Source organism: Culex pipiens, chromosome 3, assembly GCF_016801865.2.
Source record: "Culex pipiens pallens isolate TS chromosome 3, TS_CPP_V2, whole genome shotgun sequence".
Taxonomy (NCBI): Eukaryota; Metazoa; Arthropoda; class Insecta; order Diptera; family Culicidae; genus Culex; species Culex pipiens.
In genome coordinates, this window is record NC_068939.1 from 120,027,246 (window position 1) to 120,044,283 (window position 17,038).

Genomic DNA, 17,038 nt, shown 5'->3' on the forward strand with positions numbered 1-17,038 from the left:
GAATTTTCTAGCACTATAGTCCCAGACGCTAGCTTGAAAATTTTAGCTTATTTGGTTATGGTTTAGTTGCTCCAGTTTTGATCTGAAGTTAGAATGGAATTTTAATCAATTTAATTGATTTATTTGTCACTTTTTAACTTTTCTTCTAGAAAGTTTTCCTCAAACGGATGACATTTTCTCGACTTAGAGATTTCTTATAGGTTTTGATCCGAGGAACAACTTTGTACAACAACGCAAAGCGCTAGGAATTGTTCCCAAGAAGATACAGGTTAATTTTTTGAGCATGCTTTGATTTTTTCCGAGAAGAGTAAACTCTAAAAATCATCCTGTATCTTTTCGAGATCAATTCCTAGCGCTTAAAAATTGCAAAAAAAAGGCATTTTTCGATAAATTTCACATTTTTTAAATGCTACTTGGGTTCACTTTATCAAAAAAAAAAAAAAAGAGAAGGTTGTGTCATTTTCGACTGTAAATTTGATTTTGCATTTAAAAATGTTTTTTTAAATTTTGTTCGACAATATTTCCGAATTTTTCCAAAATCATCATCCATAAATTTTTCAAGAATGTATATCTCCGGAACCAGCTTTTGCACCATCAAATTTTTTAACGACTAATTTGCCATTTTATCCCTTAAAAAACATAAAAAATTTGAAAATTAAAAATACATATTTAAGAAACTCAACTTTCACTAAGGGGTTACAAACATGTAGAAAATCACAAAATTTCATATTACAGAAAATTCACTAAATTCACTAAAAAGATGATTTTCAATCACTCCTGAAAGTTTCATGAAGATATTTCGTGACTGAACTGAGTAAGAGACGATTTAAGTTCACAATTTTGCCATGCGCAAAGCGAACTGTCAAACTTTGTGAACGTTTTTCTCTAAACACCGAGTTGATTTACGGGTGCCACGATATCTCGAGATGGGATGGACCAAATTGGCTGAAATTTGGGGTGAAGACTCTCAAGACATATTCCGTGTGCATGACGAATCCCGATTTTGAAATTTTGCTTTTTTATAAAATACAAAAAACAATAACTGACGATTTTTTATATGAAAAACATAAAAATATTTTTATCTTTTTTTTAAATTAAGTTTTTGAAAATCGGCCTTCGTCATGCACACAGGACCGGTTCAACGAGTCTTCACCAAAATTTTGAGCCGATTTGGTCAAAGCAGTGTTGAGATATCGTGGCAAACTGCTAACTTAAAATAGTTATATCTCGGCAAAGGTACATCCAAATGTCTGCATATTTATTTTGTTGATAGATGAAAATATTTATTTTAATGTCCTGCAAAAAGATTTTAAAAAATGTTTAAATGTGTGCTCATACCAACCTCTGACATTTTTGACGCTTTACATGTATGTAACCCCTTAATAAAAAGCCTAATTCAAGAAAATCGGGTTTTTTTTCGTTTAATTATTATTCTCTGAAAAGTCCAAATCTAACCAAAAACTTCGCTCAGAAAATTCCTTCTCAAGATGCAGGTTTTTGAATGTTCCACAAACCGAATTCAACCGTTTAAGGAAAAAAAACCTAAAAAAAATATTGTTTAGGGACACAAACAAAGATAAACAATGTTTGCTTTGGAAATCTAGCCATTCCAAAATTAAAACTCCTGCAACTAAAGGGTCAAGAATCCGTTTAGGCGGTTCCCAGAGGAGAGGGAAAAAATGCTTTTAATTTCCAAGCGTGTCAACTTGGCCGCGTAATCACAACGCTCTTTGAGATAATTTGCCACCGGTTTTTCCCTCCCATGTAGGTACTTTGGGCTTGCTACTTGGCACTTATTCTTGTTTACATGTTTTTGTTTTTGTCCTTTAGCTCGCCTGAAAAGAAAAACGCTGAGCCCAGAGGAGGTACAGAAGCTAAAAGACGTCACGCCCCAACTCAAGCACGGATCTTCGCAGCTATTCCGCAGCCTGCGCGATAAGGGTAAGAGCGCAGTTTGAGAGACAGTTTGGCTCTTTTGGGTAATTTTTGCTGTTTAATTTTTTTAGGAATTATCTCTTACACCGAATATCTGTTCTTGCTCTCGGTTCTGACAAGTTAGTATTTTTCTGTATTGTCTTACTTGAGTTTACAAAAGTCATAATTTTAAAATAACATTTTAGAGCCCCACTCTGGATTCCGAATTGCGTTCAACATGTTCGATACTGATGGCAATTCGCGCGTTGACAAGGACGAATTTTTAGTGGTAAGTTCTCAATTAAGTGGAAAAACACTCTTTTTCAAATTTGAACAGATTCGATGGACAGTAAGTTCAGGTAACTTGGAAATTAAAAAAACATTCAAAATGAGTCTCGTATCCAATCAGGTCCAACACAAATTCATTTCGCCAAGTAAGCTAAGGAAGAGTGATGGATCGAAAGACATAAGGTCGAATGGACAAAAGGTCAAAAAACTTAAAATATACAAAAGGTCAATTGGACATAAGGAAAAGGTTGACCAAAACTTCAAAAGTTCAAGTGAGTGAGTGAGTGAGCGTGTGAATGTGTAAGTGAGTGAGTGAGTGAGTGAGCGAGTGAGCGAGGGAATCAGTATGTAATTGAGTGACTGAGTCATTTAGTGAGAGGGTGAGTGAGTGAGTAACTGTGTGAGTTAGTCTGTGTGTCGGTGAATGGGTTATTTTAGAAAAGAGAACAACTTACTTTTTTATATGTTGACCTTTGCTGCATTTTCAACCTTGTGGCTTCCAACCTTTAATGTTACAATCGCTTAGAAACTTTCATCCAGTTAGTTTTTGTTTAGTTTTTAACTTTTACTTTGTTTTTTGCTTTTTTCTTCTATTTTTATATGTTGTTCCAACCGCCCACTATTTTGACCCCGTAATCAATGCACCACAACCAACCAACCAACACCACGCCACCGCCATTTTTCTATTTATTATTGTCGTATCGTTGTGTGTGTGTGAACACACAAACCCAACCAAACCCGCACACACACACACGTTCACAGATCCGTCAGCTGCTCGGAGGATCACTCAAGGATCGTGACCTAGACGAAGCCACTAGAAAAGCTGTGAGATTAAATAGATTAGTGTTGTCGCGCTTTCAGTGAAACTAAAACCAACTCTAACCTCCAGGCTTTTATGTTGAAATGTCGAGTGGATAACTTGCTTTGGCTTTTTTGTAATTGATGCTCCAAATTTGGCCTTATGCAACTAAATTGCTACTAAGCTTTTTTGTGGAAATTTAAATCAATCAAAATTATTGCTTTTGAGCTTTTTTTGTGATCAACTGTCCAAATAGTGATGATTTGTTAGTACACTAACAGTCCCTACCTTTCCTCAAGTGAAAAAATAGTTGAATCCTACAATTTGTTGATTGATATAACATTTTTGTAAGACCTTTCAATTGACATAAAGGTCAATCTGATGTGAATAACCTTATTGAGTGGTTTGTTTTGCTAATCAGTAAAAATAGCCATTTTTCTATTCGAAAAACACATAAATGATCAAAATTTCTCTTTCCACCCTTTTTTTCTGCACATTTTCGCATGTTCATCAAATCGCACAAAACTGTCAAAAAAACAAATCTAAACCTCAAAAAACAAACAAACAAAATCAAAACGCCGCAGTTACTTCGCTTGGTATCGACCACGGCCCAAGCCAAGTTCCTGCTGCGAGGGTACCGTCCGGAAAAGACGCCACCAAAGTCGCTCAAGGCGGTCAAAGAAGACCTCAAGCAAACGTCCCCGTCACCGTCGTCGTCGTCACCATCATCTGAAGAAGCAATCAAAAGTAGCAAGAAGAGTTTTGTAAGTCTTGACCCCCCCGAGAAATGCCTCCCCCTTAAAAAAATGAGTAGTTTGTTCCCAAATAATGGTTTTGAAGCATAAACTGCGTGTATGGTTTGTCGTCTGTCCCACCTTCCTTTCTTCGCTGTCTCACCAATAATGCGCAAGCAGACCAATAGAGCTCTCTCTTTCTTTCTTCATCCCCGTCTAACATATCAAGGAATTTGTGTGCGTTTGGGCCCCTCCCCCTCTTTTGCGTGTGTGTGAAATGTCCCCGGTCGCCATTGGATTCCCCTCCTGTAATTTAATCACATATGAACATATTAATTTAGACTTCTGTATTATTCCCAAGTAATGAAAAAAAAAAACATAAGAGAATAACCGATTTTTAGTGGCCGTACTGATCCAACTTACCCCAAAGTAAAAATAGCATTAAATGTTTGATTCTGTGTGAAATTAACTACCTATCCTTACATTTACAACGTAAGTTAATTCTGTGATTCCGTAACTCCAAAATCCAGAAAAACTTATTTTCAATATTTTTTTAAGTTTGTTTTTCAGAAATTAGGTTGGATTTTTAAATATGTTAAGAGCTTTTTAGAAACTAAATCTCATCATTTATAAATTTAATAAAAAAGAGGAAACTCATCTATACAGGGGTTGGACCACTGACCTCCGAAGAAGTTCCGGATTTTTCGGGACTGTCTCTAAAAGGTTTTTTTTATTTCATGCCTTTTAAGCTGAGATTTTCACTAAATCCATTTTCCCCCATTTTTCTGATATGGCCGTTTCTCAATTTCAATCGGAAATTGTCTTGCGACTGCACAAACTTCATGAATTTTCTTGAAGATGCTTTAAGGATACATTATTTGGAGATTCCGGCCACTTACGAAACCTCTCAGACGTGTTTTAGACAAAACATACAAGTGGTCATTATAACAGGTTCCCTGGAGGATCTTCTGGGAGGTTCCGAAAGTGGCCGGAATTGAAAAATCTTCAAAAAATTGATACGAGATACAAGCTAAAAAGTGTCAAACCACCGGGGGATTAGTGTAGAGCAGAGGTGCCCAAAATGGGTTGGAAAAAATTGATTTAGTAAAAAAAAGATATCTACCAAACTTAGGGGCTTTCAGCGTTGATAGAACTTTTCAAATAAAACTTATTTATAAACAAGCGTTGCAATTGTTCTTGTCGATTGCATTAAAATATCCTGTTATAATTAGCTTGGAAAAAATATTAAAACTTCTTTGATTATTCGCACATATTTTTGCTCCCTGCTTTAAAAAGATTTGTTTTTTAATCTTTGGAAAAAATTGCAGCGATTTTTATTTTCAAAATGAAGATTTTTTTTACTTTTGATGCGTTTTTTTAAGCTAAGCAAACCTTGTTTCTAATTTCTATTTAAAAATTTTAAGCAAAACAATGTAAATGGGCCAATGTGTCCTGATGCAAACAGTGATCGAGCTCGAGCTGTCACATCCCTGCGATATATGATGGCTGACATATCGGGCGGTTAGTAAGAACTAGCTAGAAGTCACCAGACAAAAAAACTTTTGCTAGAAAGAGATAGCAAATCGGATGCAAACAAACCCTCTGCTGTCATGTAAACATTCTTCGAATGTGTTGGTAAATTTCTGACTAGAAAGCCTTATAGCAAATTTTTCAATCATAAAATTTATTCTGAAAATACTTGCTTTGAATAGAAAAAAGTAAAATTCAAACAAAAAAAGAAATTAAAGCTAATTTGAAAATAAATATTTATATTATTAAATTTCAAAAAAAGACAAAAGCAAAATCCAAATAATATGTTGAATTAGCAACATTTGATTGGCTAACAATAAAAAAAAAATAATTTCAGAAGGACGCATAAGCCACTTTGAACTTCAACACTTATATTCAATGTTCTCTGCATTAAAACAAAATTTAATTATTGTTACTTTGGAGCCTCCTTCAAGAGATGCATTTTTCAGCAATATGTTATTGAGCAATTTGGTGAACTGAGCCTCTACTGTTGGCGTGGTAGGTTGGCCTAAACGGTTCGCGAATTCAAAATGCGTTTTTTATTGTGAAATATAAATGTTAATATGGCAAAAAGTGTTTGAATCGTCGCGTGTGTACATTTATCTTGTGAAAAAGTTGGAGTTTTATGAATTTCCCAAGAATACTGGGAGAAATTCGCGAAATAAATTTGGTTTCCAAGCGTCTCCAAGATGACAGCTTGATTTTGAAGTGGCAGCAGAAACAGAAGACGTGTGCTAGTATTGGTGGTGGTTAATCGTGCTGGGAATCTTTTTTGCAAGCACACGATTGTATTAGTGCGACCGCTTGGTTGTGGGAGAGGGAGGGGAATTTGAGAGAGAATTTATGCTGCTCTCTTTTGGAGTGTGTTGCAAGCTTGCCGGTGACGCTATGTTTGTTGGTTGCTGTGATGTGAACAGCCTGGCAGCATGAAAAAGGGTGCGGAAGAGAGCACTGAAGAGACCCGAAAGCGAGAGCTAGAGCGAGATATTTGTCCAGTCTGATCAGTCTGATGAGCATCGGTGTGTTGGCAAGAAAGAGAAAGCAGTTTTAGCGTTTGATCTGATGCGAAGATGACTGAAGTGAGGAAGATTGGTTTAAAATTTTTGAACGCAAGCGGCAAAATCTAAAGAATGGTTGTCAATCTGGTGTCCGAGAATACACGGAAATATTAACCTCCGATTCGAAAATTTGGGAAAAAATGTTCGTTTTTGTGTGTTTTTCGTGAGTGGCAAGGGTTTAAGTGCGCGCGCTTTCACTATTTTCGTTTGAACTAAAGTGCTCGTGCGGTTGTGGTGGGTTCCTGCGATGTTCCTGCAGATTTTATGATGACCTGAAACATCCGACGGGAGTCATCAATTGCGGTTGACATCTTCAAGCTACAACGCCATGATCGATTTGGTCAAGCCCCATGCGAGTGTAATCGCTGCTGGTTTGACGGATGAGGCTGCTTTTCGGGTGAGAAACTTCCAATTGGACATATGGAGCAGCCGTGGCTGACTGGCTACGCTGTTCGCTTTGTAAGCGAATGATGCTGGGTTCGATTCCCATCTGCTCCAAACGATAAAGTTAAGGAAATATGAATTTTTGAAACTATAAACATGAACGAAAATCAAAGTCGCTCGAATCGGGGTTCGATCCCCCGTTCTTTGGATTGGTGAATTAGGAATACTTATATTACTACAAACTATATACGCGCTGGGTCTTTGTCCACTTGACAAGGGCTCAGAAGTTCTAAATAACGTTTGAATCTGTTTGATGCAAACGTTCTTTAGGGCGGGGCTTGTCGATTCAAGCTGAGGTACCTCGCGCACGGCTAGCCTGCGTAGAAATGGGTCACCGAAGCTCGGCAGAGCTATCACCTTCCAAATGCCTATGCGAGTTATTTGCATGTATAGGATGTCAAATCTAAAATTCATGGAAACAACTCAATTTGTAAGAGGCGGCCGCGTGGTCCCGTTTGGTTGGTTGCACACACACACACACATATGTTATTGAGCAATTTGGTAGAAATCTACCTCATTTGACTGTGAATAGAATAATAAAAGTTACAAAATTTTCCTAAATTACAAAACAATCGATCATTGAAAAAGTCATACTGAGCAATTCTCTGGAATTTTGAAATTTATTTCAAGATTTTAAATTTTGTTTTGTTTTATTTATAGATGATTTTTTTTCTGTACAAGTCTTCATCAACATTGAGGGCTGTATGGTCATACAAAATGGGCATGCGAATATTCAAATATATGTATCTTTAGTCTTTGGAAAAGTTGTAGGTTACCTATAATGTTATTATTAGTTAATTCACTTAACTTTTTTTAAATTTGTGGTCTCAAATATCAAAATGTAAAAAGGCGTTTGGTTAAAATTGCAAAAACAAACGTTATACGATGTATTCTTGATAGTTTACAATCGATTGTACAATTTTTCATCATGAAAGTTTTTATTTTGAAGCAAAACATATTTTTATTTTGTATTAAAAAAAATGTAAACATCGAATAAAATTTGCTTTGCCATAGTTAAAAAGACAGATATGCTCAAATTTCAACAAAAATGGAACATTCATAAAGGTTTTACCTTTATGAATGTTCCATTTTTGTTGAAATTTGAGCATATCAGTCTAGGGCAAAGCAATTTTTTTTCGAAGTTTACATATTTTTTGAAAAAAAGTGAAACAAATCGGTCTGTAATTTTCTCAAACCGGTGTTTTGCTACTATCCAGTAAGTGAAAAAAAATGTTCACAACCCTCTACAACCCAAATTTTTTTTTTGATTTTTTTTTATTTTTCCCGTGTTTAGGAGGTCATTTTGAACAACTTTTGTTCTACGAAAAACTTTACCTCTCTTGTTTTATATTTTTCTTGTTTTATTTTTAGTATTTTAATTAGCATTTATCTTATTTAGTTTATGTTTGCTTTGGTAGTATTTGGCCTATTCTACCACCTCCTATCGTTCCATTTTGCCTATCTAATTTTTTCACTTTTTAAATTTTTGCTTGTTTTATTTACATTTTCTGCTACACGGAACAAAATCCGGTTTGCGGAATCGCAAACTTTGCTTCCGATTTGCTCTACCAATCGCAAACCTCCGTTCACACCCGTCAGCAGGAAGCATTGCTTCCAATATCGCAAACGGTGATTTTCGATATCGCAAACGTAACGCCGTAACGCATGCCTGCCAAAAGTACGCAGCACGCAGCCACTACAATATTTACTGTTTTGAATTGACCGTTGGTTTTCTAATTTTGGATGGAAATAAGAAGAAGAAGAAAAGGTTTCAATGTTTTTATTTATTTATTCATGACTCAAAATAAAATCAAAGCAATTGTGTGAGTGGTTTTACTTCGGAATTTTGATTCAATCAGTCGTCGATTGTTCTGATCTGGTCGTCCTGGATGTCCGCGGGGCAGCAGGTTACTGCTGGGCGTCGGTGCCGCCGTTGGCATGTTACTCCCCGTGACGTGAATCCCGGTGCTAGCAGTTTGAGAAGAAGGTGGCTCTAATTGCCAAAGTATCGGCAACTATGTTTTTGGTAATGATTGTACAGGTTCTTCTCGTGTTCGGTGACGTCGGCGGCGGGGCCACCCGGATAGAGGTGCTGAGACCGGTGCAGCGTGCTCGGGTCGTCGATCTGGTTGATTTCCAGCGTCGCGCAACGAGCTGGCACGTTCCTTGAGCGGATTCGCGTACCGCCAGAAGTCCTGGAGGTAGACCGCCGACACCTCGAGAATCGACTTGAGCGGAGTGGCCTCCACTAGAAGACCGTCCGCCTGGAACAAGTCCCCAGAATCTCCGCCAGCAGTCGGATCTGTGAAGGTGTTTGCCGAACTCACGGTTCAGCTGCGAGCCGTAGACTGCGAATAGAGAATATTAAATTTCAATAGTACAGTTTCAATTCTCAAAAATTTTCCAAAATTCTCTTAAATTCTCAAATAATTTCAAAAATACTCAAAAATTCTTAAAAATTCTAAAAAATACTCAAAAATTCTCAAAAATTCTCAAAAATTCTTAAAAATACTCAAAAATTCTCATAAATTCTCAAAAATTCTCAAAAATTCAAAAAAAAATTCAAAAAATCTCCAAAATTTTCGAAAATTTTCGAAAATTCTCAAAAATTCTCAAAAATTCTCAAAAATTCTCAAAAATTCTCAAAATTTCTCAAAAAATCTCAAAAATTCTCAAAAATACTCAAAAATTCTCAAAAATACTCAAAAATTCTCATACATTTTCAACAATTCTCATAAATTTTCAAAAATTCTCAAAAATTCTCAAAAATTCTCAAAAATTCTCAAAAATTCTCAAAAATTCTCAAAAATTTCTTAAAAATTCTAAAAATTCACAAAGAAATTCAAAATATTCCAAAATTCTTAAAAATTCACGAAAACTCTCGAAAATTCTTAAATATTCTCAAAAATTCTCAAAAATTCTCCAAAATTCTCATTAATTCTCAAATAATTTCAAAAATACTCAAAAATTCTTAAAAATTCTTAAAAACTCTCAAAAATTCTCAAAAATTCTCAAAAACTTTCAAAATTCTCAAAAATTCTCAAAAATTCTCAAAAATTCTCAAAAATTCTAAAAAATACACAAAAATTTTAAAAAATACTCAAAAATTCTCAAAAATTCTTAAAAATACTCAAAAATTTTCATAAATTCTCAAAAATTAAAAAAAAAATTCAAAAAATCTCAAAAATTCTCGAAAATTCTCAAAAATTCTCAAAAATTCTCAAAAATTCTCAAAAATTCTCAAAAATTCTCAAAAATTCTCAAAAATTCTCAAAAATTCTCAAAAATTCTCAAAAATTCTCAAAATTTCTCAAAAATTCTCAAAAATTCTCAAAAATACTCATAAATTCTCAAAAATACTCAAACATTCTCAAAAATTCTCAAAAATTCTCAAAAATTCTCAAAAACTCTCAAAAATTCTCAAAAATTCTCAAAAATTCTCAAAAATTCACAAAAAATTTCAAAAAATTCCAAAATTCTCAAAAATTCTCGAAAACTCTCGAAAATTCTTAAAAATTCTCAAAAATTCTCAAAACTTCAAAAAAAAAATCAAAAAAACTCGAAAATTCTCGAAAATTCTCCAAAATTCTCAAAAATTCTCAAAAATTCTCAAAAATTCTCAAAAATTCTCAAAAATTCTCAAAAATTCTCAAAATTTCTCAAAAATTCTCAAAAATTCTCAAAAATTCTCAAAAATACTCAAAAATTCCCAAAAATTCTCATAAATTCTCAAAAATTCTCAAAAATTCTAAAAAATTCTCAAAAATTCTCAAAAATTCTCAAAAATACACAAAAAATTTCGCAAAATTCCAAAATTCTCAAAAATTCTCGAAAACTCTCAAAAATTCTTACAAATTCTCAAAAATTCTCAAAAATTCTCAAAAATTCTCAAAAAATTTCAAAAAATCTCAAAAATTCTCAAAAATTCTCAAAAATTTTCGAAAATTCTCGAAAAGTCTCAAAAAGTCTCAAAAATTCTCAAAAATTCTCAAAATTTCTCAAAATTTCTCAAAATTCCTCAAAAATTCTCAAAATTTCTCAAAAATTCTCAAAATTTCACAAAAAATCTGAAAAAATCTCAAAAATTCTAAAAAAATCTCAAAAATCCTCAAAAGTTCTAAAAACTTTTCAAAAATTCTCAAAACTTCTAAAAAATTCTCAAAAAATTTCAAAAATTCTCAAAAAATTTCAAAAGTTTTCAAAAATTCTCAAAAAATTTCAAAAGTTCTCAAAAATTCAAAAAATTTCAAATTCTAAAATTTAAAATTTGTATTTTTGTATTTTTGTATTTTTGTATTTTTGTATTTTTGTATTTTTGTATTTTTGTATTTTTGTATTTTTGTATTTTTGTATTTTTGTATTTTTGTATTTTTGTATTTTTGTATTTTTGTATTTTTGTATTTTTGTATTTTTGTATTTTTGTATTTTTGTATTTTTGTATTTTTGTATTTTTGTATTTTTGTATTTTTGTATTTTTTTTTTGTATTTTTGTATTTTTGTATTTTTGTATTTTTGTATTTTTGTATTTTTGTATTTTTGTATTTTTGTATTTTTGTATTTTTGTATTTTTGTATTTTTGTATTTTTGTATTTTTGTATTTTTGTATTTTTGTATTTTTGTATTTTTGTATTTTTGTATTTTTGTATTTTTGTATTTTTGTATTTTTGTATTTTTGTATTTTTGTATTTTTGTATTTTTGTATTTTTGTATTTTTGTATTTTTGTATTTTTGTATTTTTGTATTTTTGTATTTTTGTATTTTTGTATTTTTGTATTTTTGTATTTTTGTATTTTTGTATTTTTGTATTTTTGTATTTTGGTATTTTGTTATTTTGGTATTTTGGTATTTTGGTATTTTGGTATTTTGGTAGTTTGGTATTTTGGTATTTTGTATTTTTGTATTTTGTATTTTTTTTGTATTTTTGTTTTTTTTATATTTTTTAATTTTTTTATTTTTGTGTTTTCGTATTTTTGTATTTTTGTATTTTTTTTTTGTATTTTTGTATTTTTGTAATTTTATATTTTTGTATTTTTGTATTTTTGTATTTTTGTATTTTTGTATTTTTGTATTTTTGTATTTTTTTTTTGTATTTTTGTATTTTTGTATTTTTGTATTTTTGTATTTTTGTATTTTTGTATTTTTGTATTTTTGTATTTTTGTATTTTTGTATTTTTGTATTTTTGTATTTTTGTATTTTTGTATTTTTGTATTTTTGTATTTTTGTATTTTTGTATTTTTGTATTTTTGTATTTTTGTATTTTTGTATTTTTGTATTTTTGTATTTTTGTATTTTTGGGGGGTAACAGATTCCCACAAAAGTGTCCACGTGGTTTATGGATGGTCCCCTAGGGAAAAGAAGAGATGGAAAGGCAACAGCGTTAAAACTCACAAAGCCTGAGAATGATTAAAGCTTAGACTAAGCTCAGACTTCTTAGACTAATAAAAAAAATTCAACCACAGCTGAAGTACTCATCGTTGATTAGACGAACTGTGCCGAACGCGGACCGGACAAAGCTGCCATAGGTTTTCGGGATAATGAGAAGGAATATAGCTTGCACCCGTTGGTCGTGGACAGAGCTCAGACAGCTGGACGTGGACAGATAAATTTTTTGAAGAAAAGCTTCATTATTAGGAACAATGCAACCGATCTCGACTTTTGCGTGAATCGCGAGCTGCTCCATGTGCATAACATCTACCGGGAAACCTTGGGTCGGTGGAAGTGGAGTGTACCCGATAGAATTGAGGCGACAAAGCGTACAGATTTACGCCGCAAAGCGTGTAGGAATCTACTTCAGCTCGACCGTTTTCACCAATCACGTGCATCGGCTTGAGATCAATCGACCAAAACGACCAGCCAAAGTGTGCAGATTGAGCAACACTTCAGAAGTTGCACCGAAAAGCGATTTCAGTTTGCAGCAGATTCCAAAGAAGTCCTCGTTGATCCTCCCGAAGAACTCGTCATGTTCTCTCTCATGGTCGATCTAGTAGAGTTTGTCAAACTAGTGAGGTTTGATCGTTCTTGATGCTGAACCATAAATACATGCAATTCTGATTTTGATTAGTCACTTTGTAAATCAAATTCTCACCTGTGCTGCTTATTTTGAGGTCAGCATTTAACACTCGGTCAACTGGTCTACTTTACGATCCGTACGCACAAACTGGGCGTCAGAAAATGGATCACCTAAAACAGATTCAGCATCTTCCGGCGGTTCTGATGCGCCTTTTCGACTCGGAGTCAGCTGGAACGGAAAAGTTTGGTAAACAACTTCGAGAATCAAAAATTTACTCATATTTACCTCCGCGTAGAACCGAGAAGAACTGTTAGCACCCTTCCTCCCCGCCGCCTTCACGGACAGCTTCTTGTCCGGGTAAACGTGGTCGGATTCTATGGGACCACAATCTCCGAAACCTGCTCCACACGGAGTATTGGATATTTTTGCGCGATTTTTGTTTGTTTTGATTTTGCTTGCAGAGCGCGTCCAGCTGACTTTGACGTCGCGTAACGCATTGGCTGCGGCCTGCTGCGGCGAGCAAAGGCAGAAAAATACACCGAAAACACGATGTTTGCGATTTTGGAAACAATTTGTTTCGTTATCGAAAACAATTTCTCCAGAATCGACAACATTCTCGATGATTTCGAAAACAAGAGAAGTTTCCGAATTTGTCGCGATTTTGTTTCAGATTCGCTGACCGGATTTTGTTCCGTGTATAGAATGGCAACATTATAATTTAAATTGTAAAAAAATGAGAGAGAGAGGCATATTCTGGGACACTACAAAAATTACCTCATACTTCTTTTTACTTAAAATATAGGAAATGTTAGTAAAAAACACAGCCAAAGTTGACCTCTTAAATAAAATATTTAAAAACATTGGCACCAAGGGTCCTGATTGCTCAAAATCAACCACTCCATTCGCGAGCACAAATAGCAAGCGACGCGATACTGCCCTGATGAATTCCTACCGTTTGTCACTTTCACATCATTCGCTCCCGGACACTCTCTCTTCTACTCTCCTTCTCTCTCTGATCGGCTCAGTCTCCGAACGGCTCAGGCAGGCCGAACGTCGCCGATCACTCTGAACTGAACACATTTTTTCTCTGATGCGCTGCGTTATATTCATTGATTTGGGTTGCCTAAATTCAATGTTATCAATTAAATTGTGCATTTATTTTGATTTCATAACATTATAGACACCATTCAAAGAAACTTCCACCAAGAAAAAATCAAATTGATGGCAAACTGAGGGCGTGAAGACAAAAAGACTGCCGCGCTGGCATTTTGTGAGAATGGATCTTCGCTGAGCATGGTAGTGTGTGAGTGTCGTCGAGCGACGAAGTAGACAAATATTTTCACGATGTATTTGTTCGCTGAGTGAACAGTTCGGGCCACTCGCTGGCTGCTTGCGAGTATCATTCGCTCATGAATGCTAACGGGTTAGAATAGGCGACGAATGGATAGGCGATGAGTGAGTGGTTTTCGTTCAATAAACCGAAAATCAGGACCCTTGATTGGCACATAAAACAAGTCAAACTTCCAACCCCAAAAATTTCTTTAATTTTTAGAGTTCTTCTTTCAAATGCTTTTGAGGATCAAAAATTGGTTGGAAAATTGATTTTTGGCCATTTTTAAGATCAAAGCCCGTCTAGATGTTGGGTTGGGTTGTAGAGGGTGAACAAATAAAAAAATATGCAAATTTCAAAATAAATAGCTTAACAAGGTATTACAATTCAAGAAATGCGTTTGAAAACATAAAAAAAATATTGTAGAATTACATTAGAGACATTTCTTTGAATATTCAAAATTTCACCGATTGATCAAAATTCTCAGTGTAGGACAAATTTCACGGACTTCGCGGCATCCGCGAAATCGCGAAAATTATATTGTCCCACTAATGGTCCAGTTGTAACCAATTCTATTTGAACACATTAAGGTGGAAACCCATACGCGACTTAATTCACTTACAACTAAATGCAACATGGCACATCCTCACTGAAACCAGTCGTTTATGAGAAGCATGAAACACAAATTTGCCAAATGGATGAAAATATGCATCTACTCCACAAGAATGTCCATTAACTGCAAACAAATCTTTCACAAACTTTTTAGCCATCCTATTTTCGGGAAGTTTTTAAAAATACGACGCACTCATTCCCCCTTTCTTCAAAACTCAGCAGGGCATACTTTTTTTGAAAAACTGAGAATATCTTTCTTCGCACCGATTTCGCTCCAAAACTGTCCTTCGTATTGTCCACGTCCACGTGCATACCGCATCATGTTCAAAAAGGCAAATTTACACATAGGTATCTATTCTGGTGAATGAGGCATCTGCGCAAGGTTAATGGGTAACACGGAATCGCAAGTTGTGTAATTATGTTAAAGCGGCACACACTGTATTCCTTGGTAAAACTGTGAATGCGTCCCCGGTCCCGGTTTCAACCTTTATTTTTACGAAGTTTCTAATGTTTCTTTTTGTTTGTGTTTTTGTTTATCTCTTTACTGCACTCACGGACAATGTTAGATGGAGAAGATATTCAGCTTTGCCTGGAAGGGAAAACGCGGAATCGAAAGCAAGGAGGGAGAGGAAGCTGAAGAACATGTAAGATTTGCGGAATCCTCAAAAATTGTGGTTCTGATGTTCAACCTCAATTTCAGGACGACTACGTGGATGACGAGCAGGGTCTGCAGCGAAAGCACAAGGTCGACACGACGCTGCAGATTCACTTCTTCGGTAAGAAGGGCAACCAGGATCTGCAGTACGACGGCTTCTACAACTTCATGAAGAACCTCCAGACGGAGGTGCTGGAACTGGAGTTCTGCGAGTTCTCCAAGGGCTGCGAGTGCATCACCGAGGTGGACTTTGCCAAGATCTTGCTGCGGTACACCTACTTGGTATGATGAGTAGCTTTCGTTTGAAGAATGGGTCATTGAGTGATGCGTTTTTTAGGACACTGACGAGTACGACAACTACCTGGACCGTCTGCTGGACAGAGAGGCCAAGGAGAAGGGCGTTTCGTTCGACGAGTTCCGCCAGTTTTGCCAGTTTCTGAACAACCTGGACGACTTCTCGATCGCTATGAGGATGTACACGCTTGCCGATCAACCTATTTCCAAGGGTAACTCCACTTTGATTAGTTTCCAACGATTTCATAACTCTCAACGCCACCTTTCAGACGAATTCGGACGCGCCGTCAAGATCTGCACCGGCTCGGAGCTGAACTCGCACCTGATCGACACGGTGTTTGCGATTTTCGACGAGGACGGCGACGGGCTGCTGTCGTACAAGGAGTTTATCGCCATCATGAAGGACCGGCTGCACCGCGGATTCAAAGTAAGTCACTACGAGCACGTGGTCGAGGACTATCTGGACGATATCGACAAGGAAACGATGGAGGCCAACACGCTGCGGCAGCTGCTGAAGATGCGCTCGCGAGCGTGTCGTCGGTTGAGACGGTATTTGCTTTACTTTTACTTCCACGCGGACGCCCGCGGGGGAGGGTATTACGACAAGTTTAGCGGGGAGTTTCGGCAGTAAGGGGGGGAGGAAATGGGTTTCGGTCTAAATTGTGTGGAATTGGGATCGGTTTGGTTTGAAGGTGGCATTTAACTTGAACTTCAATGTAGGAATTTGAGAAATTAAAAATCACAATTCAACTACGACTAGAATTTTTACTATAGCTTAGGATCTCATTCTCCTACCTTATAATATTATTTTAATTTAAAAAAATAACAAAATTCTTTGCGAGAATTTTTTACAAATTCTTAGGCCGTTCCAAATACACGGAAAAAAAAGGTTTCCGAAAATCATGCAAATCGTACCATGAAATCGTGAATATCGCGATTTTTGCTTTACGAATTTTTGAACTATGCATAATGGGCACGAATTATCCAGGAATCGTGAATAAATATGCATGACTTTCCATGACCGATTTCACTCGTAAACGTGAATAATATTCATGATTTCATGAAATGGATGCATGAAGTCGTGAAAAATATTCACGATTTTATGAATAAAAATTCATGATTACGATCAAAAAAATATACCTCGTGAATTAAAATTCATGATTTCATGCATAAAATTCATGAAATCATGAATTTTTATGCATGACTTCGTGCACAAAATTCATGAAATCTCGAATTATTTTTACGATTTGTAAATGAAGGCGTAAAAATATTCGCGATTTCATGCTCACAATTCATGAAAAAATGTAAATAAATCATGAAATCGTGAATTTTATTCATGAATTCGTGCACAAAATTCATGAGTTCTGGA

General features: G+C 35.1%; 1 protein-coding gene and 1 long non-coding RNA gene across 6 annotated transcripts in view; one reads left to right on the forward strand and one right to left on the reverse strand.

Annotated features, from left to right (window-relative positions):
• LOC120413922 (calcium uptake protein 2, mitochondrial) overlaps positions 1–17,038 on the forward strand; it is a 127,198-nt gene that overhangs the window by 101,129 nt on the left and 9,031 nt on the right. The window contains exons 4-12 of one of the 5 annotated variants that reach the window (XM_039574901.2): positions 1,831–1,941; positions 2,007–2,054; positions 2,121–2,203; positions 2,965–3,027; positions 3,586–3,765; positions 15,287–15,364; positions 15,421–15,657; positions 15,713–15,881; positions 15,939–16,447. In XM_039574901.2, the coding sequence (XP_039430835.1) occupies positions 1,831–1,941; positions 2,007–2,054; positions 2,121–2,203; positions 2,965–3,027; positions 3,586–3,765; positions 15,287–15,364; positions 15,421–15,657; positions 15,713–15,881; positions 15,939–16,300 (1,331 nt within the window). In that variant the 3' untranslated portion in view covers positions 16,301–16,447. Of the gene's footprint in view, positions 1–1,830; positions 1,942–2,006; positions 2,055–2,120; positions 2,204–2,964; positions 3,028–3,585; positions 3,766–15,286; positions 15,365–15,420; positions 15,658–15,712; positions 15,882–15,938; positions 16,448–17,038 lie in introns of those variants that run through there. The other 4 variants (XM_039574903.2, XM_039574902.2, XM_039574904.2 and 1 more) reach the window with 4 other exon arrangements.
• On the reverse strand, positions 8,533–15,287 carry LOC120413923 (uncharacterized). The gene is made up of 3 exons (XR_005604990.2): positions 13,064–15,287; positions 12,854–13,006; positions 8,533–9,115 (listed from the first exon to the last, which is right to left on the reverse strand). It is a non-coding gene; the product is annotated as an uncharacterized LOC120413923 (long non-coding RNA).